A 16,211-nucleotide genomic window follows, 5' to 3' on the forward strand; every position below is an offset into this window, starting at 1 on the left:
GATGCCTTACACCGACCAATGTCTCCCTTCACTCACTTCTTGGTTGTCCGTCACCCTGGGAGGGGGGCCATATGTTGATTATTGTGATTGGTTCCCCCTTACTACCCCTTCTTCCCCTTCCCTTATCCTCCTAGTATCGCTACACACCTTATTGGTACTAAGAGGCTTATCTGTCCTGGATTCCCTGTGTTGTGAGCTCTTATCTGTACCAGTACACATGTTCTGATCTAACCAGATTTGTAAGGTATAATGGGTCATGATAATGGAGGCGGGCGGGGGGAGCATTAAGGAACTAGAGGAAGCTTGTGTGTTTTGTCGGTGCTATACTGCACCCTGGCTGGTTTGTGTCTTCCTTGTGGCCTTTCTGACAGGGGATGTCCAATTGACTGCTGGTGGGCTTTGGGTCTCCACTGTGTCCTCCCCCTCATTCACATCGATAAGATTTTTGTTTTGTTTTGTTTGGGGTCTTTGATGCTTGGTACGGCAGCAGCTTTTTAAACCACAAATAATAAGTTATTTTATCATAATTAGTTCATCGGAATACAACTGACATAGAACAGTGTTTTCCCAGCTGAGTAGAAAAGGATAAGTGAGAATGTGAGAAATATCAATAAATGGAGCTTGTACTGAGCTCTGTGCTGCTGCCGCCTCTTGAAGTCGCTCACTCACACCCCAGACTCAGGCTTCCTCAGTCCATGTCTCTTCTTCTTGCTGCTGCTTCGTGCCCCTTTCAAGGTTTGGTTCATAAGGCCCCAAAGAGCATCTCTTCTCTCTCCTTCATTGTTTTATGTCGAGGATTGGAGCCTATCAAATGCAGACGTTGGCAGGACTGAATGCATTCATGGTCCACTGGTCTAGAAACAGTACCTTTAGTAATCTAAGCCATTTGGAGCTTGCTTTAAAAATCTAGGAGTGCTTTTTTAAAGTCCTCTGAGTAAATAGATCATTTTCACAAAATCTGGCCCCTGAAGCCAGTGCATTAGGCACTGAAGTCAGTGCACTTTATTGCATACACCAGATGATCTGCCTGTAGGCAAAATGACGGATTATAAAATCGGGCAGTGGATTGAATGTAGGAGCACAATGACATTAGGAGGAGGCTTCAGAAAGTTCATGGAAAAATGGATTGAAAAGATGAGGGAATATTTTCACACGCTCTTGGAAACCCTCTCCTAATGTTAGAAGAGAAACGATAGGGGGAAACCCCACAGAATACAAAATAGCCAGCGTGGCTGGGACCAGGTCACACAGACTCAGTTAAAAAGAACCCGTGGCCATGCAAGGAGTGGCTGGAGATGCTTGCCTGTCCAGTCTCTTTGTCCACCGGGCAGCCTAGTGGCGACTGACACGGTGAGGGATCGTTCTTTAGCAGGCTGTTCCCAGGAACCTGCCCGGTGGTCGGTTTTTCTTCTTGGAGTTTCTTTAATGTGTGTTGATGCATAATGGGATGATGAATTAGAAGGGACCTCAAGTATCTTTCTAGCCACATCCATTTATTCTGTAGATCAGTGGTTCTCAACCTGGGTGTGGCTCATGACCTCTTTGGTGATCAAACGACCCTTTCACGGGGGTCGCCTGGTTCATAGCAGGTGCTACCTTACAACCCTCGCAAGTGGGAACTTTTCCAATTTCCAAGATCGTGGCGAGTGAGTGATAGTTAAAAGGATCTGCTTAGCCTTTCAAGCACATTCCTCTTATGAAATGGAGATCATTCCAGCTCAGTCTATTTCCAAGTGCTTTTATGAGGATCTGTGAGGAAAATCGGTGAAAACAATATACAGTATGGAAATAGCATCACTGCCAAGACTTTCAAGTCCGGACAAATCAGAACTTTTTGAAATGGAATGAAGATATGGACCTGGAGCGGACTCATGCTCATCGGAATAGGATCGTCTTTCCATTAGATTATAACTTCCTCACCGGCATTGATTTTAGACGTCAGCCCAGCCTGGATTTAATATTTTATGCACAGGGAAACTGCACAGCATGTTCCTAGCAGAACCCAAATACAAAGCCAAGGTATTCCCCTGGGGACCCTCCCCTCACATTGCACACGCAGCACCTGTGCGTGGTGAGCGCTCAGATGTTGTGTTCCAATGGGCAGGTACACCAACGAATACAATGCCAGGGGATTCATACACTGGGGAACACATCTAGAGTAAAATTAGAATGGAGTTACAGCATAACAAGGCCGTTGGTGGTTGTGCTCCGTGGTTAGCCTGAGCAGGTTGTGGAATAAGTCCTTTTATTCCTTTAAGTCATTTTCTAAAACCGCGAGACAGTGCCTGTATATGACTCTCTGAGCTTAATAAGCACACTTCTTCCTGATTGCTCTGTTCATCTGAGCTATTTTTGTCATGTGGAGAGGGATGACGGGTGTCAGCGCTTGGCTGCTAACTGGGAGTTGGCTGCTTGAACCCAGACAGCAGCTCTGCGGGAGAAAGGTGTGGTGATGTGCTTCAGGAAAGATGCCAGCCGCAGAAACACTATTGGGTGTCTGTACCGTGTCCTTAGAGGTCTGTGTGAGTCCACTGGGACTCGTGGCGACTCCCTCCATGTGTGAGGAGGGTGCTGTGCTGCGTGGGGTTCCCCGGGGCTGGCGTTGTGGAAGGAGGCTGTCAGACCTTTCTGTTGAGATGCCCCTGGGTAGACTCAAATCCTCTGCCTTTGTTAGCGAGCCCTCAAACCACCTGTCCAGGTAGGACACAGGCTTCCTACCTGGTTGGTCTCTGAAGATGGGAAGTTGCTGGGTCCGAGGCAGGATGGAGTTCTGTCAGGAACAGATTTGTCAGTCTAGACCCTGCGAGTGAATTCTGCTTGTATCCACACCTGCACCCTGCGCCTAAGGGCCTCCCCTCCCCCGGCTTGGTAGGGACAAGAGCGACTTCTTGTAACCCGTTCACGTGATCAGATGCAAATATGATTCATATGTGATCTGTGTGATTCCTTCGGAATCATGGAAATATCCTAAATAATTTTCTTGTTCTTTTTTTTTTCTCTAATGAAACAGAAAATGCCCTAAAAACAACAGAGGACGTCGACAGAAGCAAAACCTAGGCCATTTTACTTCAGACACGTCGTCCAGAATGGTTTGAACTGATGGCTTTTATATGTACACTGCCCGTGTGATGTACATTTATTCTGTCTTTTTTTAAAGAACGGAAATATTTATTTCAGAGGCCTTATTTTTGGACATTTTTAGTGTAGTACTGTTGACTTGTATCTAGAGGTATTCAGCCACAACAGGGACTGTTGGTAGTCTTCGTTTTATGTTTTTAAATACAGAATTGATTTCATGAATTTGTACCACGTGGTAATTCTAAGACTTGCTCTTTACCCACGGGATGGACTATTTTTGCAACGAGGGCCCACTCTGAACACAGCAATGGCAAAGCATGAACTAAAGGTAAAGATGTTTACAGATGACTTTTCTTACGAAAAAGAAATCTAGAAGACACTGTGTTTAAATAGATATTTAAATGTTTTTGAGATTTAGTAACTGATTTTTTAGACATTGCTTACTGCATGAATTGTAGAACTGTGTGTTAGATGTGAAATATTTATAAGATGTATGGACTGGAATATGATTGTTCCTCTCTTTGGAAAAAAACAAACAAAGCAATTCTAACAATTTGGGAAAGTTTCTGGCAGTGAAGATGGAGCAGATTGCTGAAAAGTAGATTTAGATATTGTGAAAATAGGTTGTTTACCAGATTGGAATAAAGCTTTCTCAGCCAGTTAAACCACTTTAATATGCATTTGTTTTTAAAGAAAGTCTCTGTTTTAACCTAAATGAGCAAATTGTATCAGTGTTTGTGAATAACATGCTAAAATGGCCATTAAAGATGGGTGCTCTTAAAGTGAGCGGGGGAAACATGATCTAAGACCTCTATCAAAATTGTCCTGTAGTTTTTAGCTTAATGAATAGATTGTTGTTTAAAGATCTGAAGTGTGAATAGGATGCATTCAGCTGTTTTAACATGTAGTTCAGAAATTCAGACGTATGCATGTAGAATTTAAGAATATGTTCAAAATGGAATATTAAATATTTGATTTGGAAAAGCATGTCATAATAGAATGTTTTCACTATATGGCCTCTGCTTCGGTGTGTTGATTTCCTATACTCCTTGATGTTGCTTCTTTTTGGTACACTTCGTAAGTAAAGTTCATAGAAAATGCTGATGTTGAGCCACGATTTCTCCCTTTCGTTTACAAATACTCTTGGAAATATCTAAAGCGGGGAACTGAACCTTTCATTCAAGAGTGGAAGTTTGCTCTTTCGGTCATTTGGTTTCTAAACTTAGTAGTAGTTCATGATGGCTTTGGTGAACTTTTTTAAAAAAACATTCCTCTTCTTATTTGAGTCCCTTAGTCAGTCAGCAAGCATGTCTGGGACAGGACCCAGTGCTTTGCCGGAAGGGTTCATATTTCAGAGCAGTCACGGATGGGTATTTGTAGTTATAAATACTTGACCCGTCTCCAGGGGTGGGGTTTCCAACCCTGCAAACAACCCTACTGCCTGTTATCAAGCTAACTCTTTGCCCTAAGTGCCCGAATTGATAGTGGTCGGACGTCGTTCCCCGGGAAAGAAAGAAAATGGAGCATAATGGGTCTGCTTCCAACGCGGATAGAATCCACCAGAACCGTCTGTCCAGTGTTCTGGAAGACGAAGACCAAGATGCAGCTCTCACCATTGTGACTGTGCTGGACAAGGTGGCCTCCATGGTGGACCGCGTGCAGGCAAGCCAAAAGCGAATAGAAGAGAGACATCGGGAAATGGAGAATGCTGTGAAATCTGTCCAGATCGACCTGTTGAAGCTCTCTCAGGCACACAGCAACACGGGCTATGTTGTTAACAAGCTGTTTGAGAAAACTCAGAAGGTCAGTGCTCACATTAAGGACGTGAGGGCTCGAGTGGAGAAGCAGCAAGTTCATGTTACAAAGGTGGAATCCAAGCAAGAGGAAATAATGACGAAGAATAAATTTCGCGTGGTGATATTCCAGGTAAGCCTGACCTTGTAGTTAGCCTGGCTCCTCCAATCTCTTGCATCTTCTTTAATTATCAACAGGTCCTATCGGAGATTTTTGATGTCACATTTGGACGTCAAATACATGTGTGTTGGTATAGGGAAGTTCTCAGCAGAGATCTCTGAATCTAAATATTTTTAATGTTAACTAGTGCACTGTTGGCATTTTGATGTAATATGAACGGTGGATCGTAGCCTGGGCTATTTCTTGCCTTTGAAACTTAATACTGGTAAGGCTCTTTGGGCATATCAGCTATGCTTGGTGCCCTCCCATAATTTCACTTCTAGTTCAGCTTCTAATTAACCCTTGTGCAGCTTCTTTGTTTCACAGAAGAAAAATATGAAGGACCAGATAAGCCGCAGGGGTAGGTTGATGTTTGTTTGCTTTCCATTTTCACTGGGAACATGGAAAACCCTAAACAATGCAAGGTCTTCAGAATGCAAGTTGCCTATTGCGTGTTCATATCTATACATTTCAATAAGAAAAGCTGTATGTTCTCCACATGAATAATAAGGCAGCTTTCCTGGTTTTCACTGTAATATGCAAATGTATTATTCCCAAATCATTTCACAGATCATTCCTTGTATTTGCTTACCAAGCCTTTTCTCACTTAACTGACTTGGTATCATCATTTTTATGGTCATTGTATGGTACGCTAACTTTCTGCACCTGACAATCGAAATTTGGAAAGAAAACATGTAATAGTTGGTATTATGTATATAATGGTATAATAGCTATAATGTATTTTTAGTCTTCTAGCCCCCAAGATAAATAAAGTTGGAGTTTCTCCTCTCCTGATAGAAAAACAAGAAAGCCGTGATTATTGCAGTTCACAAAAGACAAAAAGGATTAAGAATGGAATTCCACTTTTACCTGTGTAAATAATAGCAGACACTATTATTATCTGCCTAGGGTTTCAGGGTACAGGAAAAAACAAGCATTTTCATTCTCTGCTTGGAGGAGTGCTGAATGGTTCACTATTTCTAGAGGGCGGTTCTGGTAACATATATTAAGAACTGAAAATTCACCAACTTTCTGACCCAAACATTTCATGTCAAATAATTTATTTTGAGGTAGAAAATTAGGAATGGATGTTCACTGTTGCAGATATACAGTGTTCTCACAACTGTATTGTTGAATGGATATTTGTAGGCATAGGAAAATCCACGAAGAATTAAAACAAAACGAAACAGAATCCTAGGAAGGGCCTTCACAAAGTGTATGAGAATGGGGCATTAATTGATAATGGAATTTTCCATGAACTTTCTAAAGCCTCTCCCCCTGATGTAAGTAGATAGCTGTGAGATACTTAGGAATGTGGACCCAACGCCCCCACAGCATTCTTCGCACATAAGTTAATGCACCACATCCCCCTGTTGCTTGATAAATTTACACTGGGCTGGGCAGAGCGGCTTTCCAGATCTGTTTTTAGGTGCTTGTTGGCTGTTTCGGAGAACAGAGGGGGAGGAAAGGGGAGAGTCGTTTATTTCAAAGGTAGGTAGGTTGGGTTGTGCGATTTGAAATCCTTTACCATTTCCCTTTCCTTCTAGGGTCCCAGGAGCCCTTTGACAGGCTTCAAAATTGGGGAAGAAAAACACAATGAAACAAAAACCCCACACAGTCATCTTACTTGCAGTTCGGGTATACATAATGAGGATCCAGATTTGGTGTTAGAGAATGGTGTATCCACTCTTCACCTTCCCTTCCAAGGGCTTACCTTCCAAGGGGGCATTCTTTAACCTCTACCTGCTTGGGGCAAGCAAGGAAATAGCCCTGATATCCAGCACGACTTCTTCTTCTTTAAAAATCCCTTATTGGGTCTCGTGCAACTCATCACAATCCATCCATCCCTCCCTCCCTCCATCCATCCCTCCCTCCCTCCCTCCCTCCATCCCTCCCTCCCTCCATCCCTCCCACCCTCCCTCCCTTGTGTCAAGTACAGTTAATCTCCATCACTTCTTCCGAGAACCTTGGACCAGGTGCCAATCAAGAGTCACAGAGACTGCAGTGAAGAAGGGACTGAGAAATTCTAAAAAGCTCTTCTTTGCCCGTTGACAGTTTTGTTTGTTTGTTATTTTTACCGTTAAGCTCCAAGGTTTGCTAAATTCCCTCCTGCGAGCTTTTCCTTTGTCTTGGAGCCCTTCGGTTACCTAAGTCAATGGAAGGGAGTATGAAGAAGTAATTGTGTAGATGCCACTGCGAGTTAAAGGCTCTCTCCTTATAAGATACGATGCTCTGCCGATTCTGTGAAACTAAGTTGTACAGAAGCAGCAGCGGTTTTTGAGAAACCACTCACTGTCTTCTAGTTGGAGATAAGATCATGGGAAACAGCAGTGGACATAGAATATCGATTAAACTGTGCGCAGTAGCCACATGGTTATTTTTAGTTAAAATTAGTTCTAATGATTTGTGCAGTTGATAGGTGCATGTGGTCATTCTGAGATTGCTTCTTCTACTAGAATTAACTGGAAGCAGATCAATGCTGCTATCGCATGCTTTCATTGCCACTTGGGCTATTCGGTCCCAAATTTTCCCTGGGCATGTTTTTGGTAGTAAAATCCTTATTGATGTTGTATCATCTTCGGTTGTGTATATTTTAGAGTTTTCACCAGATCCCAGTGATTGACATTTAAAAATAAATGATCTTTTTTTAATGCAATTATAGCTTTACTTTGAACATATTTTCATCTTAATGACCCATCTCATCATGCAAGCCAGGAGTATTATTGTTTCATCCACCAATTTTGATGACTAAGCGTTAGCCTGTGGTTACCAAAGAAGATCCTTGCCATTCCTTAATAATCCCTGACTTCTATATTTTCAGAATTTCCTGAACTCGATTCCTTTGGTATGCAATCAAAACCACTTTGCTACAGTCTGTATTATTCGTTTTGTTACAAGAATCATCTTTTCCTCGGAGCCTTTACCTAAAATGATACATAATCATTGTGTTTGGCAGCCCCCTATAATTAAACTTTATAATCTCCCATTGCTTTTCCTGTGCACTGACTGTTGTCTCAGCTTACAGGCCTTGCAACAAGCAGATCCATGAAAGTAGTTAGTCTGACTACCTTTGTTAGTATTTATTATTTGTGGTTCAGTTGAAGAATGGTATGTGATGGTTAGGTTGAACCGTATCAGGATTCTTCACTGCGGGGTTGTGAGAATTTTTCCCCTTCCAAGCAATAATTCCCCTTGGGCCCTCCCTTTTCTAATTATATGCTCTCAGGCTGTGCCAACCCACGCTGTGTTGCTGAGGCTACGCCCTGCAGCAGGTGTCAGCAAAGGAGAGGAATGCGTTGCTTCTAACTGATTCATCAGAGTTATGATACACCCACCCCTGCTTGGGGTTTGGGTGTTTTTTTGTTTGTTTGTTGTTGTTGTTTTTTTTTTCAATTCCCAGAACCCTTCATTACTGTAGCAAAATTAAAAAAAAATTTTTTAGATAAATAGCTAGAGGTTCCAGAAATACTTTCTTAACTATCAGGATGATAGGTTTAAGAATACATGTTAATGTGCTTTTTTTCTTTTTCTTTTTCTTTTTAGTCTGGTTCTCAAGTAGAAGTTAGAAATTCTAAGTTGGGCTTCTGTTGAAAAAAAAACTCATAATTCTTAGTTTGTCCATTTGATTTTTAGAATAATCACTAAATATAGTGAATTAGGTTCATGAAGCAGCTGAGCTCCAGGGTCCCCAGTGTGTGTCGTATGTGATTCCCAAATTCAATTGCTGTCATTTTGATATGTTTGACCACAGTTGCTTCCTCCTTCCTCGATGAAACGACCTTCCCCTGGTTCCTGGAGGGCCGGTCCTTTGCTGCATGTCGTCTTGCTCCCCTGGCCGAGAAGGCGCTCTAGTGGCACTGTGATGAGTCTGCTTAGCAGCTAACTAAAGGGTTGGGAGATTTAGTCCCTCGCCACTCTGTGCTCCCATCAAGATCTGCAGCTTTGGAAGCCCTCCTGGGCCACAGGGTCGCTGTGAGTCACGCTGTGAGTCACGGTAGACTGGGTGGCAGCGGGGGGTGGGGTGGGGGAGGTTTCCCCACTGGCTGAGCTTCTCCTGACTCCTTTTGTTCTTGCTTCTTTTCATTTCTCCTCTTTTAATCTATGGGTCCCAAATCACTTAAATCTCTCATTCTAAAGTCTAAAAAACGTCTAAAATGTTTTTCCATGACATCATTGGCGGCAAAACCTACCTTGACCTGAACTTGTTTGATGGTAAAACCTGACGTGGAATAACATCAGGCTGTGGATGGCCTTTATCCAACTTAGTAGAGTGCTCATATTTTTGTTTAGAAATCTTTCTTCCCTGGATCATACCGGAAATGCTATATAATGTAGCATACTCTTAAAAAAAATCTAAACTATACTTGCTTCTGAAACGTCCTAAGACATTTTGTGTAATGAATTGTTGACACATTCGTTAAGTCTCTTGATGACCTCACTCATTTGAATTCTCTGTGTAATATTATGGCTCCTAAATTGATGTCTCTAGCTCATGCCTTCTCCTTCCTGAATGCCATCCTTTGCTACCCAACTGCCTATCTCACATCTGTGCTTGATGTCCCATAGCATCTGAAAAACTTGTTCAAATCTCCTGCTTCCCCTTCATTCTCTTCCCCCTGATGTCCACTCCCCCATCTCAGTGAACAGATTATTGATCCTTTAGTCGCTCAGACCATGTACGCGCAGGCCTGGGTTATGAACGGATCTGTTCCTGAATGTACCTTCCAGAAGCTGAAAGTAAGTTGGACCAGGTGTTCAAAGCTTTTTCAGTGATGGAAAAGTGCATGTACACCACGGGAAGGTGACTTTGAGGACGAATTCAGTGCGAGCAAGGATGGGTTCCGTTATATCCAAGTGAGAATACGATCCACACAGCAAGGAGGAGTTGTCTGCATGTCTGTAACCTGATGACTGCCTGCACCTGAACATCATCTTTGACGCTCGCTTTTTAACGCCCCACACACCCAAGTCTGGCAACACATCCTGCTGGCTCAGCCTTTAAAGTAGATCAGAATCAGACCCAGCCAGCACCTGGATCCGTCTTTGACTTGACTTCCCTCCCTGCTTTCCAACTGCCCTCCCTTCTTTTGGAGCTTACTCCAGTAGTCTGTTTCCAACAGAATGGCCCCTCTGTGGTACGGGTCATCACAGGGCGCTACTCCACGACATGGGCAGTGGTTGCCCATCAGACTCAGGATAAGACCCCCTGTCGCCATATTGAAACTCGAGCTCTACAGGATTTGACCCTCCCACTGCTCTCACAGCTTCTTTTCTGCTTTTCTGCTCCCGTAATCCCTTTCCTCCTGCCGGGCCTCCCTCACTGTTTTTCCTGCCCCCTGACATACATGCATTCCCTTCAGACCTAGGCTCAGATGTCCTCTTAATGTGAGTCTTTCCAATCATTGTATTTCAGACAGCGCCCAACTGCCCCCCTGCATAACACCCTTCACTGATTTATTTTTCACCTTAGCCCTGATCACTGTCCAACACAATGTATTTGAGAGGGTTTCAAAAGGTTTGTGGTGGGCTCAAGTAGAAAGCAAATGATTTGAGAATGATGATGGCAACAAATGTACAAATGTGCTTGACACGATGGATGGATGGATGGATGGATGGATGGATGGATGGATGGATGGATGGATGGATGGATGGATTGTGATAAGAGTTGTACGAGTTAACTTTCAATTCCATTTTCCCACTAACTTTCCTGTTGAAGCTTCCCGCATATGTTTCATATGTTTTCCATTAGCATATCAGCTTTGCAACTCTGCCTTCTTCACAGAAATATCTCAGCTCCTAAAACAGACTGGTGGTTCTTAATAACGATTTGTTGAATGTAGAAATACATTTTTATCTTGTCCAACGCATATTTATTGGATATACTTACTATGGGAAAGGCCTTATGATGACTACTGGGCATAAAATACAGAGAGGACAACATGTCTCTTCTCTCAAGGGATCATTTCTTGAAGGTGCCATGAACGTGTACAAGGGGGCTGTGTACGTTTGTGGAAAAACTCTTCTTAATTTCATTTTCCCACGAACTTTTATGATACCTCCCAATACAAAAGTAAAATTCTAATTCAGTGTTATAACAAGAAGTATCCTTTCCATGTCTTTTTGGTTTAAATTGTTCATAGAATTAGCCATTTGGGTGACATGAACAGAGTCTTGAAGAAAGACTGAATCCACAGAGGGTGAAGGTGGGTTCAAAGTCACAAAAGGCCCTTGCTCAAGGGCACAGAGATGTGAACGCATTCTGTGTTTGAGAAATTGAGAGTGGTTGTGTGTGGCTGGACTGGAAAAGTCGGTTAGATCAAAGTCTGAAGAGCCTTATGATTCTTGCAAATAATTTGAATGCCATCCTTGGAGTCTGAATGAGCTCCCAACAGTGTGGAAACAGAGGCAGGACATGACCAGCTCGCGGCCGTGGAGACTTGAGTGATGTTCAGGGAGTGGAGGGATCAGTATTACACTAACTCAACCCAAGATGGCAAGGCCCTGACCTCAGACACTGATGGAGAGAATGAAGAGGTGGGAAGAAACGAGGTAGGCAGCAGTATCATTGGAAGGACTTGACTACCAACAGTGATTGAGTTCTAGACATGTTAACTTTGAGGTGTCTGTGTTACGTTCAGGTGGACATGTCTGGCCGTCGGTTAGATGATGGAGAGGTGAAGATCACAGATTCGTGAGTTCACTTACGCTTACTTGGGGTTGAAGGCATGGCAGTGCATAAGGGTGCTCAGCCTGGGGTGAGGGGAGATGAGGAGGGTCAAGGAGAGAGACACCCCGAGAAATGGCAACATGTAGAGAACTGGCAGATGAGAAACAGCCCAGCCTACAGAGAGGATTCCGAAGGCCTGGCTGGACGATGAAACACTAACCTGCCTTGCTTTCTCTCCTCAGGAAGAGACTCAGTGCCCGACATCCCTGTCTGTTGTGAAAGACGCAAACCTCACCGAGCATCCAGAGGAGGACGACCCTCTCTCTGATGCCCCCATCGACCTCTCCTCGGACGAAGAGTATTACGTTGAAGAAAGCCGATCGGCAAAGCTTAGAAAGTCAGGCAAAGTGCACATCGATAACATCAGAAAGGCCTTTTCCAAAGAGAACATGCAGAAGACCCGGCAGACTTTCGACAAGAACGTGAGCAGAATCAGAACCAGAATAGTCACCCCTGAGCGGAGAGAGAGGCTGCGGCAGTCGGGGGAGAGGCTCAAGCAGTCGGGGGAGAGGCTCAAGCAGTCCGGGGAGAGGCTCAAGCAGTCTTCTGGGGAGAGGCTGCGGCAGTCCGGGGAGAAGCTCAAGCAGTCCGGGGAGAGATTTAAGAAATCCATTTCAAATGCAGCTCCCTCGAGGGAAGCCTTTAAGATGCGGAGCCTCCGAAAAGCTAAAGACCGAACTGTGGCCGAGGGCCAGGAGGGCATCCAGGAGCTGGGCGTGGACATCATTGCCCAGAGCGAGGCTCTGAGCTCCGGAGAGCTCAGTGGGACAGAAGGCGAGGACGCCCCGGGGATGTGTCCTTCCCACGAAAGAGGGGAGACCCCGACGCCTGAGCCTTTGAAAGTTACCTTCAGACCTCAGGTGAAAGTAGCGGATGATGAATCTCTTCTGCTGGACTTAAAGCAGCCAGCCTAAAGAAGAATTCCGCTTATCTTCCGTGTACATCTGCCTGGTTGTGCAGTTCCTGTTGGAGTATTGTCGTTTGCATTTTGATGCCGTGTCAGAGGATGCTGGGGCCTTCGGAGAGTTCATTGGAAATGGGATGAAAAGAGAATTGTCTCTGCCCATGAGCTTTTTGAAGCCCCCTCATCCATAAGTGCTAGAGTGACTTTATTTGTTAAGTTTTAAAATCTGGAAGGGGACATACAAACGCAAGCTTGTATTTCCTCATGAAAATCTTTTCCCCGGCCTGGGTGCCTATGACGCCCACAGCCTTTCTCTCCTGCGCTCCTTTTCACGGCAGCCGTGGGTTTTTAACGTTGTGGGTTTTGTCTTTCTGTTGTTCCTTAGAAGAGTAATTTCCTAGTTAAGGCCAATTAGGTGTTTGATAGCCTAAAACAAATGAAGGGCGGGTGTATGGCTGCCAGATGTCATGAACGCTTAAGTCTTGATGCAGCCGACTGAAGAGGTGCTGGGTCCTTGTGTGAACTCCATGGTCCGCGTGTTTACACCTCCAGGTTTGTTAGCAAATCATCAGTCAGCCTCCTTTTTCATGCTTCTGCCTCCAATCAGGGCAGTCTGGGCCTGCAGCATCTGGCTGGAGCGTCGTAAGACAGAGCAAGCCGCCGTCATATGGAGCAAGGACATTGCTGTGTCTGCCTGTTCCCACCACCCTTAGAGAGACTTCGCCCCCTGCCCGACTCAGAGGGTGGTGGTGAAGATGGCAGGAGCCGTTTGCACTTCACAGGCACATCCAGAGAGAACAGGGGTTCTTCGAAAACAGAATGGAAATAATCACACCTGCTGAAAACACCACAGTGCCACCAACCTCAAGGGCTGGTCTGCAGAAGCTTCGTCATAGAGTCAGGAGTGAAAAAGAATCCTAAGGCCGAAGGCAACCTTTTTAGGTTTGAGGTGGTTCTTAAATTGTTTTCTGGAAGATGTAGTTTTTCTTTCATGTAAATGTCTGCCTGTGGAGGTGTGGTAGCAACGTGGAACAGCCGCCATGTTTCTTAAAACAGCTGTGTCTTTGCTCAGCCTTCCTAAAATCAGCCTGGGGGCGGGGATGGGGGTGGGGGGAAGGGAGCATGGGGGGAAGGGAGCATGGGGTGCTTGGAAATGATTTCAAATAGTTTTGTGTTCCAGAGTGAATCTCTTAGGACCCATCTGAACAAAAACACTGTTCGCAGTAGTTCGTTGTAGCTGCTTTGGGAGGAAGCTAGCTCAGTCTTCTGGGATTCAAGAGGAAAGGAAGATGGAATTGTTGAACATGGAGAGCTGGGGCAACCACTTTGCTCTCTTCTCCTTTTCAGATCAGTTTTGGACGGCTGTGTAGGAGTGAAAATGAATGCACACACTCACTCTTACACACGCAAGCTACCTTAAAATGCTTGGCTCTGTTAGTCGCACAGTGGGGAGCTTGATTCACTTTTATTCCTGCCTTATTCCGCATGAATACACACAATCTTACATTGTTCATCTTGGCTTTGTTTTCCTTTTTATATTGAGACCCAAAATGTATATGACATCGAGCAATACATGGTGGAGAACAATTTTTTTTAAGTTTTTACTACAGTTTAAAAAGTCTGGATGCCTTACGTCACAATAAACCTGATTTCTAAAAGACAGTGTTGTGAAGTTTGATGTTAGTGTCCAGTTGAAAACATATTTCTTAGTGAATCCAAACCGCACGGTGTGAGTTTGGTATTGTTACCCTTCTCCTTAATAAAATTATGACACTTGGTTAAGAAGAATGGAAAGACGTTAGAAACTTTCCTCTTACCTGGTCTATATGGAATAAATATTGAGCTGGCATATATGATTAAAGTGTTGTGACAGAGGCGCCTAACTCCTATCCTCTAAGTTCGAGGGGCTAATCAAAGGGAGAAAGAATCGGCATCAGCTCAAGGCCCGTTCCTGTGAGATGGAGGTCAGACACGGCTCCTCTCCCCATCTTCTTACGGATTCCGACACCAGCCACTCCTCTCATGGCCTGTTTCGTCTCTCTGCTGATTTGATCTTTGCTGGCAGGGACCCCTGCTGGCACAGTGGGTTACATGTTAGGGCTGCTAACTGCAATATCAGCACTTCGAAACCATTGGCCACTCTTGAGTGGACTGCGTGGCAAGTGTTTTGGACCCCCACAGTATATCATGGACGGGCAGGAGAATGAGCACATCTGTCTTGGAAGAAGTACAGCCGGAGTGTTTCTTAGAAATGAGAAGAAGGAGATTTCCTGTCATGTTTTGAACACGTTGTCCGGATAGACCACTGCGTGAAGGATGCATGCTTGGTAGGCTGTCATTCAGTGAGATGGATTGACAATGGTTGCAACAATGGAACCACACCAATGTCTGTGAGGGTGACTCGGGGCTGGGCAGTGCTTTATTCTCTTGTACGTGGGTCATTATGAGTTGGAACCAACTCAGTGGCATTTAGTAACAACTCCACAAGGGTGTCATGTACCTTCCTTACATCATTAGCAGCGTGTCCAGTTCCTTCGGGGTGTGGGGTGTGGGCACAGTGCCTCATCTGCATAGTCCATTATTTGGGTGAGGGCATTACAAAGACTAACTAGAAGGACTACATAAAAGTTAATTATTGCTGTGTGTGTGTGTGTGTGTGTTTAAATTATACAAGGGCCTTCAAAAATGACTGTGGAAATTCCACTGTCTTAATTTCATTTTCCCATGAACTTTTTGAAGCCTCCTTGAATAAGCAGATTGGCATTTTGGGGAGACAATGCCAATATCAATATATCTGAAATTTGGCGAGGAAGGCATTAGAACCTGGCCAGCAATCATGGTAGACTCTTTTCAACACTCCTTCTTACCTCAAGACACAAAAAGCTATTTGATGTCCTCAGAAGTTCTTTGAAACCTTGTCTGCCTTGCTTGTTACGAAGATCTTTTCCCCCACTTGGGACTGTCGTTGGGTGAGTGTGTCCCTCAATTCAACCTTCATGACGTCTCCACCTTTTCTCTTGATGGAGAGAATGGTCTCTTTGTAGTGGGCTGCAAATGCACATGTACACATAACTGCAAGGAGCAGTCTAGTCTGAAGTCCCTTATGTAAAGTTTCAGGCAACACAGAGCCAGAATCTGCTAGTTCCACTCTTCTGTGCTTTTGGCATTTTTACCCTTCAGATCTTAGACAGTTTATTAAAATAAACAGGAGCAGAATGCAGCCCGTTTTCTTTCTAGAAGGCAGAGCAATGTGCCATCGATGGACACGGAAGACATGAAGCCCACTTTCACTCTTCCTATAGAACAGACAGCATGCGAAGACATCCCTCCGCCCCTGCGTGTCAAACAGCTGCTAAGAGTGTATCTGGCGTGTGTGAATCCCCTCAGGCATGTTTCTATAAATTAAAAATACAAACCAAAATGAAGTCTCATGATTTCAGTCATTGCTTTCTGTGAATTTTAAAGGGTTTGGCTCAACAACAAAGGACCAGAGTTCACGGTGCTTTGATGAGCTCAAAAAGCCTGCTCTCTTTCACATTCACTATTCCC

General features: G+C 44.3%; 2 protein-coding genes across 3 annotated transcripts in view; both read left to right on the forward strand.

Annotated features, from left to right (window-relative positions):
* TMEFF1 (transmembrane protein with EGF like and two follistatin like domains 1) overlaps positions 1 to 3,165 on the forward strand; it is a 102,714-nt gene extending 99,549 nt beyond the window's left edge. For both annotated transcript variants that reach the window (XM_075560230.1, XM_075560231.1), the window contains exon 10: positions 3,011 to 3,165. In XM_075560230.1, the coding sequence (XP_075416345.1) occupies positions 3,011 to 3,095 (85 nt within the window). In that variant the 3' untranslated portion in view covers positions 3,096 to 3,165. The remainder of the gene's footprint in view (positions 1 to 3,010) is intronic.
* A 141-nt stretch (positions 3,166 to 3,306) lies between these two features.
* CAVIN4 (caveolae associated protein 4) lies at positions 3,307 to 13,744 on the forward strand. The gene is made up of 2 exons (XM_075560241.1): positions 3,307 to 5,004; positions 11,941 to 13,744. Exons 1-2 carry the CDS (start codon positions 4,597 to 4,599, stop codon positions 12,670 to 12,672), a joined length of 1,140 nt encoding a protein of 379 aa, XP_075416356.1. The 5' UTR covers positions 3,307 to 4,596; the 3' UTR covers positions 12,673 to 13,744.
* The last annotated feature ends 2,467 nt before the right edge of the window (positions 13,745 to 16,211 follow it).

This window comes from Tenrec ecaudatus, chromosome 10, assembly GCF_050624435.1.
Source record: "Tenrec ecaudatus isolate mTenEca1 chromosome 10, mTenEca1.hap1, whole genome shotgun sequence".
In the NCBI taxonomy this organism is placed as follows: domain Eukaryota; kingdom Metazoa; phylum Chordata; class Mammalia; order Afrosoricida; family Tenrecidae; genus Tenrec; species Tenrec ecaudatus.

What these genes read in the sequence shown, in the direction of transcription:
- CAVIN4 (XM_075560241.1), top strand. Translation starts at nt 4,597, where the DNA reads ATGGAGCATAATGGGTCTGCTTCCAACGCGGATAGAATCCACCAGAAC. An exon ending in TTCGCGTGGTGATATTCCAG is followed by an intron (nt 5,005 to 11,940) that starts GTAAGCCTGACC and finishes TTCTCTCCTCAG; the next exon opens with GAAGAGACTCAGTGCCCGAC.